Source organism: Lynx rufus, unplaced genomic scaffold, assembly GCF_022079265.1.
Source record: "Lynx rufus isolate CCGP_SWC_20201006 ecotype Redwood Valley unplaced genomic scaffold, mLynRuf1.p SCAF_5, whole genome shotgun sequence".
Lineage (NCBI taxonomy): Eukaryota > Metazoa > Chordata > Mammalia > Carnivora > Felidae > Lynx > Lynx rufus.
The window spans coordinates 147,493,772-147,513,685 of NW_025814867.1; the positions used below are offsets into that span (position 1 = coordinate 147,493,772).

At 41.0% G+C, this 19,914-nt stretch overlaps 2 protein-coding genes across 4 annotated transcripts in view; one reads left to right on the top strand and one right to left on the bottom strand.

Moving 5' to 3' along the window:
* The window catches only part of CRYZL1 (crystallin zeta like 1), a 34,850-nt gene extending 23,359 nt beyond the window's left edge, over positions 1-11,491 (bottom strand). Inside the window, exons 1-4 of one of the 3 annotated variants that reach the window (XM_047099401.1) lie at positions 11,413-11,491; positions 9,759-9,843; positions 2,036-2,107; positions 334-411 (exon numbers count right to left, since the gene is read on the bottom strand). In XM_047099401.1, coding sequence (XP_046955357.1) covers positions 334-411; positions 2,036-2,101 — 144 coding nt within the window. In that variant the 5' untranslated portion in view covers positions 2,102-2,107; positions 9,759-9,843; positions 11,413-11,491. Of the gene's footprint in view, positions 1-333; positions 412-854; positions 1,383-2,035; positions 2,108-9,758; positions 9,844-11,412 lie in introns of those variants that run through there. The other 2 variants (XM_047099402.1, XM_047099403.1) reach the window with 2 other exon arrangements.
* Positions 11,492-12,287: 796 nt separating this feature from the next.
* The window catches only part of ITSN1 (intersectin 1), a 218,383-nt gene continuing 210,756 nt past the window's right edge, over positions 12,288-19,914 (top strand). The window contains exon 1 of the mRNA XM_047099240.1: positions 12,288-12,470. The gene's annotated coding sequence lies outside the window, so the exon portion shown is untranslated. The remainder of the gene's footprint in view (positions 12,471-19,914) is intronic.

Sequence of the window (19,914 nt, forward strand, 5' to 3'; positions counted from 1 at the left end):
TCTCAGCCTTCCACAATGTAGTTTATAAAATATTTCATATAATAATATAAAATGTAGGATAATAATATAGTTATTAGATAATAATACAGAATAATATAGTTAGATAATAATATAGTTAGATACTAATATAATATAATAATAATATAATATAATAATAATATAGTTAGATAATAATATAAAAACACACAAATTCACATTATATATCTTCCCTGTTTTAGTGTTCTAAGGATGTTAATTTCTTGGCACTCAGAAGTCAGTTATCATGATTTATTTGTACACTAAATATACCAGGACACTCTCATTTGACTTTTGGTCAAAATAAAAGCATCGTACCTTTGTATTTATCTGGCTCAGAGCACAAGCTTTAACCTGAAGTTTCACATAGTTATCCTCTGTAACAGGAAGATTTTCCTAGAACCAAATGATAATATTCTTTTGAGAACATGCCTTTATGTTGTGAAAACTGCCATACATAATTGAACAAAACTAAACACACCCCACTCCAAATCTTATAGCTAATTTAATTGAAAAAGCCATAAGCAATTATCGAATAATATAGAATGCAAAAAGTAGAAAGGGAATTTGGGGATAAAATGTTTAAAAAGCTGTAGGGTAGTTATTTTGAAAATGAATGGATACCAACATGAGTATATGTGTAGGCAGTAAATTTTTAGGGTAACAAAGTAGAGCAAATACCATACTTTTTCTGAATCTAAATAATCTCAAAGCATCAAATCTTTGCATGTACAGGGATATCCTTATACACATGACATATAGCCTTCACTGATTTTGGAATTTTCTTAATGCTATAAATGAAGTTGTTTAGTGTCACTTGTGTATCTTATTTAACTTACCTTATTTATATCTGTCTTGGACATTTCAGCATGCCACATGGGATTTTGGGGTCAAGGCACAAACTTAAAGGCATTTAATTACCCCCCTATTCCACAGCTAGATATACCTTTAACGGCAAAGAATCGTTCACACTCAGGCACTCAATATCATCCACCTATTATTTATTAAATATATTATCACTTCTGCCAAATAACCATATCCTGGCACCAATAATTAAAACACTTCCCTCAACTCCTGATATTCCCCCAAATTAGATCAAAAGCTGGGTAGGAATATCTACTTGTGTAGCCCCTCCTATAACCTATCAAAGAGATCAGTGTTTTATCTGACATGGACATGATACTCTGGGAGTGTCTCTTTGTAAGTTTCAGATTTGATAGTATTTGGTGATATTATGAAGATATTCAATAATATCAATGAATATGTGGATTTTACTAATGACTATATGAACCTGTACATGATTCTTCCCAAGAGCCAATCAAACCTCTGAGAGCTTCATCCTGACTCAATGGCAGAAACCCAGCTGTTTGAGACTTAGACTCCTGACTTAACTTTAATTTTGGAGTTAATGAAAGATAACAGAAAAACTGGATTGTGTTCATGATCTAGAAATTCTTATTACTACCATGAAATAAATATAGCACTTAGTTTTGGGCCCTAAGTTGACAGTGGAATGATTCTGGTTTGCCACAAACCTTTCAATCACCAACACATGAAAATTCTACTACCTGTTCTTGGTCAAAAATGAGAGACAATTTAAAGTTTAGCGAATTAAATTTGCAAACCCCAGAAATTAGTGTGGAAAACAATGCTTTCCCCCCCGTTTCATTTTACAACATGAGAGAAATATTTTCTGAAATATGGCTACAATCTGAATACTCACTTTACTGTGGGATTCTGAATATGCTGGGTTAATTCTCCAACATATAAGACTATCAAGATTACTCTGTTTTCCTAATTATACGTTATACCACCACCCTGAGGAACTAAAAACTCCTTTGCAACTCTTTAAAAAAATATATTTATACCATAATATGGACCATCATTTTCACCTAAGACTAAAGCACTTTGTAAATTTCATTAAAGTAATTTTATCTCACTTAGTTCCACTTAAAATAATAACAGGTCATTTAAAACTGATTCTATTACATATAGGAAATAATCAAACCATTTTTCTTACCCTTTCTTGAAATACAAATGTTATTTCTTCATTTGTAGAACTCTTTTGAAAATATAAGCCTTTCATAGTCCCCTAAAAAAAAAACCACCATATATATTTATACATAAATATGAAATGAAGTATCTCCCAGACCAAATGAAAGCAAAAATTGAAAAATAATGCTGGCTGGAGTGCCAGGGTGGCTCAGTTGGTTAAAGCATCCAACTCTTGATGTCAGCTCAGGTCACAATCTCATGGTTTGTGAGATCAAGCTCCGTGTTGGGCTCTGTGCTGATAGCGCAGCCTGCTGGGGATTCTCTCTCTGCCTCTTTCTTTCTCTCTCCCTCTCAAAATAAATAAACAAATAAACATTAAAAAAAAAAAGAAAAATAATGCTGGCAAAGGATAAATGTAGTTTTCAAACAAACAATTTAGATAATAATTCCTGAAAGTGATTAAATAAGAGAATATGTAACAATCTCCGGGTACATGTCTTACTAAGAATGTAGTTCAACCTTTCACACAAAGGTGAGGTGCTTGATTTTACTTTGCTATTCAGTAAAAATTATTAGACGCAGTTAAAAAATTTTTTTACAAGGGCCACAGAGCTCTATTTTAATTACCAAAGGTGGTATTTAAAGGGCTGTCAAAGTCTTAAAAAAAAAAGACCATTAAAAAGCAAAAAGTGAAGTGAAGACACTTATTAAAACCGTATCCCTGATTCTTCAGTATCAGTTTATAAACCACTTAATGGAAGTTTTAAACCTATATTCTGTGAACTTATGGAAGCATCTCTAAGGATTCCACAATTGGTTAATTTTCATAACATAGTTGACTCTCAAATGAGTTAACTGCACAGGTCCACTTACATGTGTATTTTTTTTTTACAATATAGTCCTGTAAATGTTTTTTCTCTTCTTTATGACTTTAATAACATTTTCTTTTCTGTAGCTTACTTTATTATAAGAATACAGAATATAATATATATATAACATACAAAATATAAGTTGATTGTTATCAGTAAGGCTTTCAGTCAACAGTAGGCTATTAGTAGTTAAGTTTTTGGGAGTCAAAACTTACACGTGGATTTTCAGCTGCTCGGAGGGTTCGTTCCCCTAACCCCAGTCTTGTTCAGGGGCCAACTGTAATTGTATGGCAAGACTATTTCTTTATTTTATTTTATTTTACTTTAGAGAGAGAGAGTGCTTATGAGCGAGGGAGAGGGACTGAGGGAAGGAGAGAGAGAATCCTAAGCAGGCTCCATGCTCAGGGTGGAGCCTGACACAGGGCTCAATCCGGTGACCCTGGGATTATGATCGGAGCCAAAATCAAGAGTCAGACGCACAACTGACTGAGCCATGCAAGTGCCCCAAGACTATTTCTTAATGTAAATTTTATAGAAGTATAAAATATACACAGCAAAGTTCACAGATCCTAAATGAAGAGCTTACTGAATTTTACAAAGTGAATATGGCCATGTCACAGCAAGAAAACATAACATTACTAGAACTCCAGAAGCTCCCTTGTTCCCCTTCTAGCCACCACCTTCCCCTAAGGATACTCAACATCCCAAGTTTCAATAGCACAGATTACTTTTGTCTGTTTTTGACTCTCTAGAAGTGAAATCATACTCCTTCATGTCTGGGTTTTCTCTCAATATTATGTTTGTGAGCATCATCCATGTTGTTTCCTATAGTTGTAGTTCATTCATCATCCTTGTTATACTATATTCTATTGTATGAATAAATTACTATTTCTCCATTCCACTCCAGACAGACATTTGATTGTTTCCAGTTTGGGCCTTTAACAAACTATCCTGTTAAGAACATTCTTGAACATACTTTCTGGTGAAAGTACTATTATTGCATTTAATTTATGGATGAGAAAAAGGAGTCTTCCAGAAGTGAAGGTACATACCTAGGGTGTCATAGCACCAGCTGGGCCAGGGCTGAGTCAGACCAGGTACTACCCACTCCAAAGTCATTTCTCTTGACCATTACAGTTAATGGTTTTTCTATTGAGCTGCTAACCTTAGATATGTCACTTAAAACTAGGATCCTATACCCTTTAGTTCAGGACTGACTGATAATTATTAAGTACTTGTTAGAACTGGCTGTATAATTTGCAGGGCTCATTGCAAAATGAAAGAGCAGGGAACCTTCTCTAGGAATTATTAAAATTTCAAGACAGTGATAGCAGAGAATTAAACCAAGCACAGGTTCCTTCTGACAGTAAAGTCCAGTGTAACTGCATAGGTCCCAAACTATGAAGCCAACCCTGTATGTTGAGTCTTAGTGGATCTAATGGATCCATAGAAAGGGTCTTTACTGAGTAGTTTGGCAATGGTTGCTGCTTTTTAGAATGTGATAATCAAATGCTGGAGCTAACAGACATGAATACACATTCAAGACATAGAAACTGTGTATGTAGCGGGGCACCTGGGTAGCTCAGTTGGTTAAGTGACAAGTCCTCATTTCGGCTCAGGTCATGATTTTACGGTTCCTGGGATTCAGCCCTGAGTGAGGCTCTCTGCTGACAACACGGAGCCTGCTTAGAAACTTCTGTCTCCCTCCCAGGCTCGCATGCTCTCTTGCCGCTGCTCGCTCGCTCTCTCTCTCTCTCTCTCTCTCTCTCTCTCTCACAAAATAAATAAATAAACTTCAAAAAAAAAACCAACTATATATGTAGCATGTATCAATAAGGTATAGAAAAAATAGGCTGAGCAAGGTCTGATGTTAATTCAGTTCTAACCCATTGGTTGCAGGTGTGTGTATGTACAATGTTAAAGAAACCTTTTCTGCCTAGCTTTCAAGGCTGCCTAAAATGCATACTCTCTGTCCCTAATCTACTTTACTCCCCCATTTCTCTAACACACACTCTTTCTGAGCTAGTCAGTGACTCCATGCCATCTGGTCACCCTTGTCTCAGGGCTTCCAGGCATTGCTTGTTCTCAGAGACTGTGCTGAACTTTACAGATTCTGCGAACTGAATGAAACTCAAGTCCTACTCCTTCTCTGAAATCACTCCCAGTAACATTTAATCTACCCCATCTGTTCTATGCTTCCAGATTTTGTTACGTACTGACAAACAAAACCTTGCTTTATTTGCTTACTAACTAGTAGGTTTTCCCAGCGATAGCTTGGGAGAATCAATATCTATTATTATTAAATAAAGAAAGAAATCACTGCTTCTACTCAGTTGGGAGCTACTAGTATTTCCCTTTTGAGGAGCGGAACAATTACGTAACAACACTTTGATTTCAAAGCATCTCCTGTTGTAATTTTGGAAGCCACTGTTTCCCCTGCCCATGGTAACATTTTTGTTTTTAAGTTTATTTACTGCTTTTAGCAACCTCTACACCTAAAGTGGGGCTTGAACTCATAACCTGGAGATCAAGAGTCGCATGCTCCTCCAGCTGAGCCAGCCAGCGCCCCTGTCCACTGCATCTTAAAACAGGACATGTTTCCCAGATCAAGTCACATGGACCTCACACTGCATGCACCCCAATTTCAAAGACCCTGGGAGATAACTACTTGCTTGTATTCCTAGTTTCCCCTAAAGCAATGCCAATATTTTTAGTCAGATCATCCTAATTGGTTCTTCCAGACTTAGTTGGTCCAATAAAAAACCACGTGGGAACAAAAAGACCCTCAAAGTTACAAAGTGAAGGAAAAAAAGTGTTTTTAGAAAACTGGTCAGAAGAAAATTGAGGAAATGCTATTTATTTGTTTTGCAGACCACAAGAAGGAATACTGAGTTCTTCAACTAAGAAAATGGTATAATGGGTGGTATAGTTTCTTAGGCACTGGTCTAGACTAAATGCAACACTTAGTCCACTATTAAATGTTTACTGAATGTAAAGATATGTGCACACAGACAGAAAATAAAATCGATATTTTATAAAATAAAAATATAAAATAAAGACTATAATACTTATCATGCCATTTCCAAGAATGAGTGTCATATAACTTCAAAATATGTTCTACAGTAAACTTTGTGAAAAAGTGCTACAGAAAACTCTTAAATGAAAGTAAATCTGTTTAAAAACATAGGCTGATATGCCCTATAAGCATAAAGATTTTACATTTTTCCAGGTACGTCAGATTTTATTTTATTTTTATAATCTTATTTATTTATTTTGAAAGAGCGCGAGTGGGGGGAAGGGCAGAGAGAGACAGAGAGAGAGAGAGAGAGAGAGAGGGAGAAAGAGAATCCGAAGCAGGCTCTGCACTGTCAGCATAGAGCTCGCAGCAGGGCTCAAACCCATGAGCTGTGAGATCATGACTCAAGTGGAAACCAGGACGTTTAACCAATTGGACCTAGGTGCCCCAAGGTATGTCAAATTTTAAACATATTTGGCATAAGTCCACAAACTGAGAATTATGTTTTTAATACTTTAAATTTTTATAATGGTCACGTAATACCTATTAAAAAATCTGGAGAAACAAAAATTAAGTCAGAGATCAAGATTAAGTCTTGATCTCAAGACTGTGAGTTTGAGTCCCATGCTGGGTGTAGAGATTACTTAAAAATAAAATCTTGAAATAAGATACCTATTTTAAATAATTTTTGGTGCAAAGAAGAAACACTTGAATATAACACTTCAAAAAAAGCAATTAAGAAATACTGATCTTGGGGCGCCTGGGTGGTGCAGTTGGTTAAGCGTCCGACCTCAGCTCAGGTTATGATCTCACGGTTTCTGAGTTCGAGCTCAGAGCCTGGAGCCTGCTTCAGATTTTGTCTCCCTCCCAACCCCCCCCACCCCTCACTCACTCATGTGCTCTCTCTCTCTGTCATAAATAAATAAACATTAAAACAAATTAAAAGAAAAATACTGATCTTTAAAGGGATTTCTAGAAAATCAATGGGAAGAAATTTCAAATGATTTCATCTTAGTTATAACAGCAACATGAACTCCATTTGCTCTTCTGCAACACTAAACCCTCAAGGAGCTCATCTTTAATAATTGTAAATAACTGTAAATAAAACCTCTACACTTTCAAACCCAGTGTTCTGAGAGTTTCAGATCTACTTCAAATTCAATAGGCATAAAACCGAAGCTTTCCCCAAAACAAGATTTTGTGGTACCAATCTTAAGTCATCAAGGATATTTTGGACTCTATCATAATTCCTTCCTCTGTATTAAGTTATTGACCATAAGGTTTCCTTTTCCTTTATGACGTCCCGGCTCACCTGTTTACTTTTGGTTTTGTTGGGTGTTACCACAAGGGATGTGCTAACATCTCAATGCCTTGGGCCACTGCCTAGTGGCTTCATTTCTTCCCTCATCCAATCCATCTGTTACTCTATGGAAAATGTAATTCCTGAAAGTCCAAACTCATATGTGCTCAAATTTCTATTAGTCTCTAACACCAACTTTGCAACATTCGCGGCCACCTGGGGTCAGGATTCAGTTATAATATTTCTAACCCACCTGCTTTTTAAGAATATCAAGGATATACTGACTGTCAAGCAGCTAAACTACAGAAAAAACGTGAAGTCTACTCTAAAATATGGCCCCATATATTTATCATCATGATAGGACTGGTACACAGCATTATCATACTAGCTGGCTCGATTGTAATGGGTAACTCTTCAGTTATATTGAAGAGGTGACTTAATATTAAGTTTTAACAGGGGCGCCTGGGTGGCTCAGTTGGTTAAGTGTCCAACTTCAGCTCAGGTCTTGATCTCACAGTTTTTGAGTTCTAGCCGTGCATTGGGTTGTCTGCTGTCAGCACAGAGCCTGCTTCAGATCCCCTGTCCCCCTCGCTCTCTGCCCCTTCCTCGCTCACGCTTTCTCTCTCTCTCTCAAAAATAAACATTAAAAAAAAAAAAGAGTGACTCCAGAAAAATGCCTTCTTTAAAAAAAAAATAAGTTTTAACAATGTTCTTACTCTTCTGTGGGAATTTGCATACATATCCACATATCAGATAAAGAAATGTCAGACCACACGCCCAAATATTTGGTTAATAAATATGGTTAGCATCATCAGGGGCGCCTGAATGGCTCAGTCGGCTAAACACCCAACTTTGGCTCAGGTCATGATCTCACAGTTCTTGGGTTCAAGCTCTGCATCAGGCTCTGTGCTGACAGCTCGGAGCCTGGAACCATGCTTTGGATTCTGTGTCCTCTGTGTTCTCTCTCTGCCCTCACCCACTTGTACTCTGTCTCTGTCTCTCTCTCAAAAATAAACATTAAAAAATTAAAAATATATATATGGTCAGCATAATCAAAGTAACTAGTTGGAGGTTTTGTTCAAATGTCATTACTTTTCAGGTTGTGCAGAATGGTAGTCCTAACTAGATAAAACCAGCTCTGGTTTTTAAAGAAGGAGGTAAACGGGTGGTTGTAATAATTTAGAGGACTTCTCTGCATTTGGACAACAGGCTCTGGGAATCTGTATAACCTAAGGACACTGCAGAAACAATTAGCACACAGGTGTTTTGCTGCACACAACTGCACTAGCTGCATACAACTGACCAGAGGGGAACACAAGGGGCTGTCATAGGACTCCCACCTGGCTAAACCCTGAAAAGTTTTTCAAGTTAATAACATGTGTTATAAGAACTTTCTACTTTCACATTTTAGATATCTAATTTAAAACAGGAAAATTCATGAAGTTGCATGGTTCCTATCACTGGAAGGATTTATACAGAGGCTGGATACACATTTACAGTGGCTTCACAAACAAGATTCAAGCATCAGTTGAAGAGAATGGGGGATATGATGACCATATTAAAGCGACAGCCTCTTCTGATTGTGGCAATGGTGTGATGTGATGAATGACCTTTTCCCCTTTATGCTAGCTCAATCATGTGACACTGGGACAATGCAGGTGGTGGGTACTGAGGGAGATAAGCGATTGATGGATGGATCCTTTCTAAACCTCTACCACACTCTCCCTTCTCCAATTGATTTAAACAATCTTCCTTTTAACTAACATTATTGCTGTTTGTAAATGCTTCTTTAATTTTCCAATCCACCATAGGATCTTTAAGAAACCATTTCTTGCTTCAGAAGCAAAATAACTGTAATTTTGACTAAATATGTACTAATAAATCCAACATAAAGAGAAAACAATTCACAAGATGTGTATTTCTTACAACATATAAAAATAGAAATAAATATTTAGCAAAAGATCATATTTTAGTATGTGTATTTTTGCTTTTCTAATCATAAATCTCCTCAGTTCAGCGTAGTACTGTTTGGTGGGCCTAGAAAAATCATAATGTTGTCTTTGAAATATTCAATGTGAAAGTCACAGGAGCAAGAATACATTCATTTTTAAGAATAATAAAAACAACAAAAAGACTTAACCACAAACAAAACCAACAAACACGGTGATTCCACAGTGAAACATTCTAAGAATTTCTAAGCTTTCCCACCCTCTTTCTTCAGAGAGGCACACAAATGAATCAAGAGCCATTACTGCCCGGATATAGTATTGGGGGAAGTTATATCTTTCATTACTATTTATAATATAGGAGATGGCCCAGTCGGTAGAGCATGCAACTCTTGATCTTGGGGTCCTAAGTTCAAGCCCCGTGTTGAGCTAGAGCTTACTTAAAAAAAAATGGAGAGTCGTAAAACTACCAAAATATGTCACTGCAACTGACGGACAAATTGAACTTGTATGAGGGAACCCTCTCTGTTTGAAATCTGAACACTTCATCTGCCATAAAGTGGAAAATAAAAATTATATACTGCAAGGGCCGACAGGATTTATAAGTCAAAACTGACCTGAATTTGAATCCTGGTTCTCCTACTTACTAGCTGTATGACTTCAGGCTAATATTTTAACCTTCTGGGCCTTAGATTCCGTTACCTACAAAATAGAGGTAATAGTAATTACCTCCAAGGGTTGCTGTAAGGATTAAACACACACAAAGAACTCAATACAACACCTGGCACAAAATAACCCTGCAAAAAGTGTTGGCTATTTTTACTATTTCTGCATATTGGGCAGAGAAGCTCTAAAGTTGTTCTGAGGCCCATCTCACAGAGCAGCAGAGGGTTTGGGCACATGCAACCCTTTGATTTTTAACAGATTTAAAAAAAAATTCTTTTTTTAATGTTTACTTTTGAGAGAGAGAGAGAGAGAGAGCATGAGCAGAAGAGGGGCAGAGAGAAAGAGAGGGAGACACAGACTCCGAAGCAGGCTCCAGGCTCTGAGCTGTCAGCACAGAGCCGGACCCAGGGCTGGGACCCAGGGCTTGAACTCATGAACCGTGAGATTATGGCCCATGGCCTGAGCCGAAGTTGGACGCTTAACCGACTGAGCCATCTAGGCGCCCCATGACACTTTCTAATTTCTGCAGTGGGCAACCAACCATACACCATCTAGACTTGCGCTCTCCAGTAACAGCAGTCACTAGTCACAGGTGGCTAAGGAAAATCTGAACTATGTCTAGTCAGAACTAAGATGCCTTGTCAGTGTAAAATACACATTGGATTTCAAAGACCATATTAAAAAAAAAAAAAAAAAAGAATTGGGGCACCTGGCTGGCTCACTGGCTCAGTCAGTAGAGCATGGGACTCTGGGCGGTTGTGAGTTCAAGCCCGCATTCGGGGTAGAGCATACTTTAAATAAAATAATTTATAATATTTCACGTTTAAAGTATTTGATTAGGTGTTGAAATGATAAATTTTGGACTTAAATGAAACATATTGTTAAAATCAATCACACGCGTTTCTGTTCATGTTTTTTAACGTGGCTACCAAAAGAGTCAAAATTAAATGCCTCGCATTATATTTGTATCAGGCCGAGCTGATGCATAGCCTCGCTGCTCGCGACGTGCACTAGCAGAACCCGGGGGAGCTTGCTAGAAATGCAGACTCCCAGGCCCTGCCCAGACCTATAGAGTCAGCATCTGCGCGTCAACATGGTACTGAGGTGACTCTTACACGTCGCTCCAGAGTTTTTCGCTGTTTGTCTTAAGAGGGCATATCTGGCCGTATAATCACATGAATGCGAATATCCTTGCTTTAGGTAATTGCTCATCGAAAAAGGAAAGTGAAGGAGGAAAAAGTGGTGGCAGAGAAACTGTATGGGCGAAAGGAAAACTCAAATTACAGGAACAAAAAGAAAGCAGAGGGCAAAAATTCAATCTGGGGGATTCAGTGGAAGGGAACTGCCACACTTTTGCTTCCATAAAGGTAGAGGGAGATGCAAACTGAGATAAAACCTACAATCAAAACCTGTAAAGACCAGGAAATCGCGTCAAGTCTTTCCCGCCCCTCAGCCGCCTCAGCTAAGCTAGGCCTGGGCCCGAGGGGGTCTAGGGTTGGGGTGCAACGCGAACCACCATTCAGCCCAGGGTTGCACAGTTCCGCAAGGCGTCCAAGGCCCGAAGCCCCGCTTCCCAAGACACAGAAACCGGATCCGGGGGCTCACCTGCCTCCGAGCCGCCCCAACCGCCTGCAACTTCGCCACCGCCACCGCCACCGCCCGCCACCTTGGAGTCCTTTTGCAGAGAGCCCGCCCCTGCTGGCCCAGGCGCTGCTCCCATTGGGCAGGTCGCTCGTCAGTCGTGAACCGTAGGCTGTGGAGAACGCTATAGCAACCGAACTCGGAACTACACCTCCCAGAATGCTCTCCTTGAAGGAGAAGCGTCACACCAGGGGCGAAATACATGGACGAAATTGTAGTCTCCCGGATAGGTTCCGTTTTATGCAAATTTATGTTAAAGACCACACCCTTCCTCATTCCAACCATTTGCCCTACCACCTTCCTTGGAGTGTGGCCCGCCTCTTTTTCGCCTCCTTGTTCTCTCCTTTAAAATCTTTTGTAACTAATTTAGTTGATTGCATCCTAACTATTGCCTCGCACAACGGACAGATGCAACAAAACCTTGGAACAAAACCTCCATAACTCCGGTCAGGGAAATCCCAGACCAGAAGCCTCTGGTTACACCTTCTGGGAAGAGGGCAGGGAGAAGAGGGAGTCCTATTCCCCGCCTCCTTTGCGCTTGATGATTGGTTTATTTGGCTGTCATTCCGTCTTCTTCCATTTTTTTTTTTTTTTTTTTACCGCCCGCCGTTCCCGTTCTCGCGGTGGGCGGGGGGTAGCGGTAGGGGGCGGTAAGGAGGTGCGGACCCCTTCTTCCGATTGGCCGACTGTTCGTTCCCACCCATCTGTGGGCGGAGATGGAGGGGTGGAAGGGGGCGGGAGAGGCAACGGAGGGAGATGAGGAGATACGTGGGAGCGAGGGAGCAAGGGAGGGAGAGAAGGAGGTAGAGAAGAGCGGAGGAGAGGGGAGGGAGCGCAGCTTGGTTGCTCCGTAGTACGGCGGCTCGCGAGGGAGAATCCCTAGCGGGCTCCGGGACGCACGGAGAGGCGGGCAGGCGGGCGGGGATGGTGTGTTGGGCTGAGGCTCCTGCGTCCCTCTCCGCCGCAAGTGAGCTGCACTGATTTGTCCCTGGGGCGGCAGCGCGGACCCGCCTGGAGATGAGGTGAGGAGCTGGCTGGACTGGGAGGCAGCGGGGGCGGGGGCGGGGGTCTGCGCAGGGGTCGGCGCGATGGCCGCCCGGGGCGCCCGTCCCTCGGGCCGGCGCGCGTCCCTCGGGCCGCCCTTCAGCCTTTGCCGCGCGTCCGGGAGGCGCGGCACCCGCCGCCCCTGCGCCTCGTCCTTCCCCAGCCTCCCGGGGGCGGCGGCGGGGCGGCCGGCTGGCCCGCGTCGGGAGGCCGGGACGCCGCGGCGGGCCAAGGGGGTGGCGGCCGCTGGACGGGCTTCGGGTTGAATGAGCATCCGCAGTCCCGGCCGGCCGAACGGGGTCCCCTCCCTCCCCAGGGGGCGTGGAGCGGTCGGCCCTTCCAGGGCTGACCTCGCTGCCCTCTGCCGCCTGAGCGTGGCGGGCCGGCCAAGCCTCGCCTCCCCGCCAGCCTCCCGGGGATCCGGAGCTCGCGGGGAGCGGCATCGCGCCGCCCGCCTCTCCCTCGGGCCTCGAGTCCCCGGCTCATCTCTTTTTCTGTGTCGTGTGCCTGCGAAATCCCTGTCAGTGAAGGGCGGTCAATGCCGTTTGGCCCTAAGTCGTCCTGCCTCGGCTGACTGATGGTATTTAACAGAAAGCGGCTCTCCTTTCGGTGGTAGCGCGTCCCCGGTGTCTGCCGCCTCTCCTTCCCTTCTTTACGCACAGACGCGGTTTTATGGTGTGGACCAGAGGCACAATTGCGGTCTCTTCTTGCTTGAACGAGGAAATGTAATCAGAATTCCCAGGAAAAGGAAACCAGCGAGGAATGGCTTGCACCTTCCTTTACTTCTGTTTGCCTTTGGATTAGAAAACAACTTCGCAGATAACATTTCCTATGGGCATCTTTTGTTGTGATTCATACCAAAGAAGGCTTTGCTTTTGGAGAAATACATTAACGTCTTTTTCTGTTGGGTGGGAGGCTACGGAGATTTTTGATAGCCTCTTAATATGAAAGTTTCCTTTAGAACTTTGTCATCATCCGTGATATTCTGAAGGCAGCACCAGCCTGGAATTTTAAATATATGCGCACTCCGGCAGATGCGTTTCTTTGTGCTTATCTCCTGGCATCCTACTCTTGTTGTGTCCGTGGTCAAACGTGCAAGTAATAAAAGCAAGTACAATAAAAAGAATAGATAATAAAAACACTGTACGAACAAATGCGTCTGGAAAATCTCAATTCCGTTAACGGAGAGGCAGTGTTACTAATCCCTTTGAATGGATGAAGAACGGGCTCAGAGATCTCATGGATTATGTAGTGGACAGGATCTGAGGTTAGGAACTGGGGCCAGGACCCAGCAGGCCAGCTGGTTTGTGGAGTGCTACTCTTAACCTCTAAAATGGGAGGAATGTATTTGTCCTGGATACCTTTATTTTTAGATTACTTAAGGTGCAGAGGCTTAATCACCCCCAACCCCTTTAAGGTTAGGATTTCTACCTGTCTATCTCGGAGACCAAAATGCTGTTTTTGTTTAAACATTTTTTTTTCTAGTTTACTTGAAATATTTATGTTGCACTGATAGGTGTTTGCTTATAACCAAAAATGTACGTATTTGTAACGTTGAAGAGAATTCTTTCTGTAGGAGGTTGGTAAAGAACCCAGGAATTTTCAAGTAATCTAAATTGGAAATGAGGCACACTAATCTAGTGATTGCAGTAAAACTATTTAAAACTACTTTAAGTAGCTCCAGTAAGGAGCATTTCTGATAGAACTTTTTTAAAAAGGTATTTCTTTATCTAAGAATGTATCTGTGGAAATTGCTGAGACACGGGGCACCTTCACAAAACTCTATTATTATTATTCTGCCTGAGTAAGAGAGGAAATGAACAAATTTTTGATGTACTTTGGAACCCTGTGGATTGTTCAGATACTAAGCATTGTGAAATAGGGCATAAAATGAGTGGTAGCAAGTTAGTTTCCTGAAATGTTTGTCCCTCTTAGCATTTTTTTTTTTGCACTTGACTAGAAATTTCTTTTTTCCTAATTCTTGATTCTATTGGTAGAATTCAAGTTCTTCTTTTCACCAAATGCCTAGATTGAGGCAAATTCAAATCTGCCATCAGACGTCGAGGAGATGTTTGTAAATTCCTCCATTCTTCTCATCTTTTTAATTTGCTAGATTTGTGAATTATACAGAATTAGTTACACGAGGGTTGGGTTTATGTTAGTTCAAATCCCACTGCCATTACAGCTGTTCTCTTCTGAATGGCTCCACTTACTACTAGTGGGTTTCTCAGAGTCCGGATCTCAGATCGCATAGATCAGCATTAAGTGAGGTTCTCGTTAAAAATGCAGGTTTTGGGGCGCCTGGGTGGCTCAGTCGGTTAAGCGGCCGACTTCGGCTCAGGTCATGATCTCGCGGTCCGTGAGTTCGAGCCCCGCATCGGGCTCTGTGCTGACAGCTCAGAGCCTGGAGTCTGTTTCAGATTCTGTGTCTCCCTCTCTCTGACCCTCCCCCGTTCATGCTCTGTCTCTCTCTGTCTCAAAAATAAATAAACGTTAAAAAAAAAAATTAAAAAAAAAATGCAGGTTTTTCTGTTATCTCACCTCAGAATCAGACTCCTGGAGTGAGGCCCTGGAATCAGTTTTTTGAACAAGTTCTCCAGGAATTTCTCCCGCAATAGTAAAGTTGGAGAACAGCTGGCGTTATGTTTCCATCTTGATGAGCACCTCCTAAGGCCATGCCCTGAAGTGGATAGCAAATTTTTTTAAGTAACAGCATAAGGTTTTATTTTTTTTATAATGTTTATTTAGTTAGAGAGAACGCGTGAAAGGGAGCATGTGGAGGAGGGACAGAGAGAAGGAGAAAGAGAATCCCAAACAAGCTCCCTGCTGTCAGTGCAGTGCTCCATTCGGGGGGCTTGAGATAATGACTCGAGCTGAAATCAAGAGTCTGACTTAACCTGCTGAGCCACCCAGCAACCCCTAAAAGAGGAAGTTTTATATCTTTGGCTGCAAATAAAAAACGGACTACGACCTTCAGCTACGTAATGCACCTGTGTATAATATACCTTTCAGAAGAGCAGAGGCTTGGTCATCATTGTTATCTCCATTAGAATAGTGCCTGGAAGGCGCGCCTGGGTCAGTTAAACGGTCAGTTAAACGTTGGACTTTGGCTCAGGTCATGGACTCACAGTTCATGAGTTCGAGGGCTCTGTGCTTACAGTTCAGAGCTTAGAGCCTGTTTCAGATTCTGTGTCTCCCTCTCTCTCTCCGTCCCTCCCCCACTAGTGCGCGCGCTCTCTTTCCCTAGGAAACAAATAAACATTAAAAAATAAAATCTTTCTTTGTAAAATTGGTCTTATTACTTAGTGGTCAGTGGTCACTGACCATTTTATAAATTAGGAGCCTCATTTACTATGCCCAGTCATTTCTGTAAGTTTGGTTGGCACTGGAAGTAGAGAACCTTTCCCAAGCAGAGAACGCTCCAGGTGGTTAAGCTGGAAAGAAGGCTCCTATCAAAATATCTGCTTAGAGACTCGAAATGTAAATTTAAGTCACAGTGTGGTGGTAAATTACTGTGTTATCAGTATCTCAAAATACCATTTGACACGCTATCAGCCCAACATAATGCTGTGAAAACTGGTTTACAAAAAATACAGAAAATTGGTATGTTTTCCAATTTCATTTTCATCCTAATAAGATATGACCTTCACTCCTTTCTTTCAGAATCCATTGTAGGACCCCATAAATAACAGCTTCTATTATGTAGTTGAGGGTGCTGAATAGGAGTAAAATTTCTTTTTAAATTCTTTTTAATTAAAAAAAAATTTTTTTTAATGTTATGTATTTTTGAGACAGAGAGAGACAGAGCATGAACGGGGGAGGGTCAGAGAGAGGGAGACACAGAATCTGAAGCAGGCTCCAGGCTCTGAGCTGTCCACACACAGCCGGATGCGGGGCTTGAACTCACAAACCGCGAGATCATGACCTGAGCCGAAGTCGGACGCTTAACCGACTGAGCCACCCAGGTACCCCAAAATTCTTTTTAATTTTTTTAATGTTTATTTTTGAGAGAGAAAGAGGCAGGGTGAGTGGGGGAGGGGCAGAGAGAGAGGGAGGCACAGAATCCAAAGCAGGCTCTAGGCTCCAGGCTGTCAGCACAGAGTCCTATGCAGGGCTTGAACCCATGAATAGCCAAATTCAGACTCTCAACCGACTAAGCCACGTACGTGCCCCTAGGAGTAAAATTTCTATAGAAAATTGGGTTTGACTGTATGTAGTCTACGACTTTATTCTAATCCCTTAACTTTTCAATGCTACAGTGTTTTCAGTTGAATGGAAATAATAATAGTAGGTTGACTTTAAATACTTCAAAGTGCTTTCATAAGTTCTTGAGATATGTTCACTTAATAAATGGTAATTAGGATAATGAGAAGAATTGGAATATATAAAATTATATAAAACTCAAAAGCTAATCCATTTAATTTTTGTGCTACTGCACTTGATGGTAGTAAGTAGAAATCCATTGCTTGAAAAAGAAGTCTCTTGCTAATTTCTTGGTACTAAATATGTATAATTTTTAAGTTGGAAAAATAACCATTAAAAGTGTTTAATAGGGGCGCCTGGGTGATTCAGTTGGTTAAGCATCCGGCTTCGGCTCAAGTCATGATCTCACAGCTTGTGAGTTCGAGCCCTGCGTCAGGCTCTGTGCTGACAGCTCAGAGCCTGGAGCCTGCTTCAGATTCTGTGTCTCCCTCTCTTTCTGCCTCTTCCCCGCTCACACTCTGTCTCTGTCTCTTTCAAAAAATAAATAAACATTATAATTTTTAAAAAAGTGTCTAATAAACCATCACATATTATGTAAGTATATATATATTTGTTCTAAATAAAGATAAACCTTGTCAGCACTTTTAGCTTAATTGTACATTTCAGAACCAAACTGCTAATCCATTAATAGCCCTTGTATTTTAAAGAATTGCATTGGGGTACCTGGATGGCTCAGTCAGTTAAGCATCCAACTTTGGCTCAGGTCATGATCTCTCATGACCTGAGTTTGAGTCCCTCCTCTGGCTGTGTGCTGAGAGCTCAGAGCCTGAAGCCTGCTTCAGATTCTATGTCTCCCTGTCTCTCTGTTCCTCCCCTGCTTGCTGTCTCTCTCTCAAAAATAAATAAAGATTAAAAAAAAAAATCGCATCTTTATGGTAGAAAAAATTGAAATACAGAGAAGTAAAAAGAAAACTATAAAATACTCATAAGTCCACTAACTCAGTAAGTATCCCTCCAAACCCTCTCTTTCTGTGCATGTGGCTTTTTATATACAGTTTTTGGTAACAAATATAGGATCTTGCTAAACATATGATTATTTTGTAACTTGGTTTTTTTAGTTTGTTTTTTTGTTTTGATTTTTGCTTAACATAACACCTTACCATGAATCTTTCTGTGTCAATATTGACAGTTATAACAGTTTAATAACTGAATAAGATCCCATTTTATATGTGATAATTTAACCAGTTAATTTTTATTAGACATCAGTTTGTTTCCTTCCCCCCCTTCCCCCCCCCGTTATCAATAACTCTATAGTTATTGTACTCCTACATACATCTCTGTATACTCTTGAGACATTTTTTTCCCTTTGGATAAGTTTCTAGAAGCGAAGTTGCAGGATCAAAGTATAGTACATTCTGGTTTGTAAGGTTTTATTGATACATATTGCCATTTAGGAAAGTTGTAGCAATTTACATTTTTTTTTTTTTTAAATATTTATGTATTTTGAGAAAGAGCTGAAGCAGGGGTAGGGGCAGACAGAGAGAAAGAGAAAGAGAATCCCAAGTGGGCTCTACACTGTCAGCACATAGCTGGACGTGGGGCTCAGTCTCACGAACTGTGAGATCATGACCTGAGCCAAAATCAAGAGTCTGACGTTTAAACGACTGAGCCACGCAGGTACCCCAGCAGTTTACATTCTTGTAGTGGGGGATGAGAGTCCTGTGTTCTCTCCTACTTCCTTTTTTGTAGAGTGACTTAACCAATAACAAACGTAGTGAATTATTATTTTTAGGAAGAAGAATGGCATGTTAATGTAACCTGTTCAGGAGTGGGATCTGGAAAGTCTGAAAATTCATACACCCATGATAGTGATAGTTAACATTTAGCAAGTCCTTTTGCATCATTTTATAAACACTCACTCAATCTTTGCAAATCTAACTCACTCAATCTTTACAAAACTGCCCTTTTTTAGATGAATACGCCTTGGAAACTAAGGTACCAGTAGTTAAGGAACTTAAAGAGCCAGTAAGTGGCTGCCCAGATGTGTTGATGCCAGAGCCCAAACTCTCAGCCACAGTGCTGGATTGCCTGTTCCCTGGACGTGATTTCTAGGCCTTGGGGTATTTTTTACATTCCTGATTTCTATTCTGGAATAACCTAGAGATTCCCTGATATGTATTAGTTTATGAATCAGGCGGGGTACAAATTGGAATCCCTCTCAAGATTGAGAAGTCAGTAGTATAAATTAGCTCACCAACAAGCCTCGTCTACTGTCTAACATTCACCTCTCAGCAGCTTGTTAGTCATTCCTCTGTAGTGGTTTTCCTAAAGTGCCCCTGCGTGGAAAGCTGGAGTAGAATCACAGAGGAGACTAGTGAAATTTGAAAAAGCAGTTCACTTGTAATGTGGCCTTGCCTTGGAAACATGATTGCATCCAGGTGTACGATCAGGGAGACAGCAGAGTGTCTGTCCAAACATTTCGATGTTGGCCAGTTTGGAGATTTGAAGCAGCCTGTTGGAAGTTCACTTCAGGAATGTGAAGGCCTCACTGTGGAGGGATGTCACGGATCCATTGGGAGATCGTTAAAAAACAAAACAAAACAAAAAACCCTCATAAACATGATGGTAGAATATCATTAACATTTTGTTGCTAAGGTTTGTAGCCTTCTAACAAGGTGAATTTGAAACAGGTTAAACTATTTAAATTCATCAGTGCTCTTTTGACCTTTTCCTAGTAGAATTAATAATTGGCAGCTTATCTTACTAGCTTATTGGCCCAGAGAGAGCATTGGTGAAATCGCTCTGGCTTTAGGTCTCTTGGCCTGAGTTTGCCTGTGCTGAGGTAGGACTGCCACGGGCTCAGTGTTAAGTTGGTCACTGACACCCATTCTCACTATTGTGTAGTGTGGGGTTCCACCAAGGTTGTGCGGGAACGGTGCTCAGGTACATTTCACTCTACGAGGAGTGTGTACTGAGGGATGTGATGGAGTTTGGGATTCAGCTGAATAGCACTGTGAAAATAACAAGGTCATAGCAGTGGGTCAGTTTTGGTTTTTTTTTTTTTTAATCCTTGGTGGTTAAAATTAAACGCCCTCTCCTTCATACCGGAGGGCAGTGCTTTTGATCCTCTTGCTTTAATGCGTGTTTTGCCTTGTTTCTCTGTCTGTGATGGTTTTGGTCATCCTTGGCCTGCAAGTGTCCTGGTGAGCGGTGGCATGG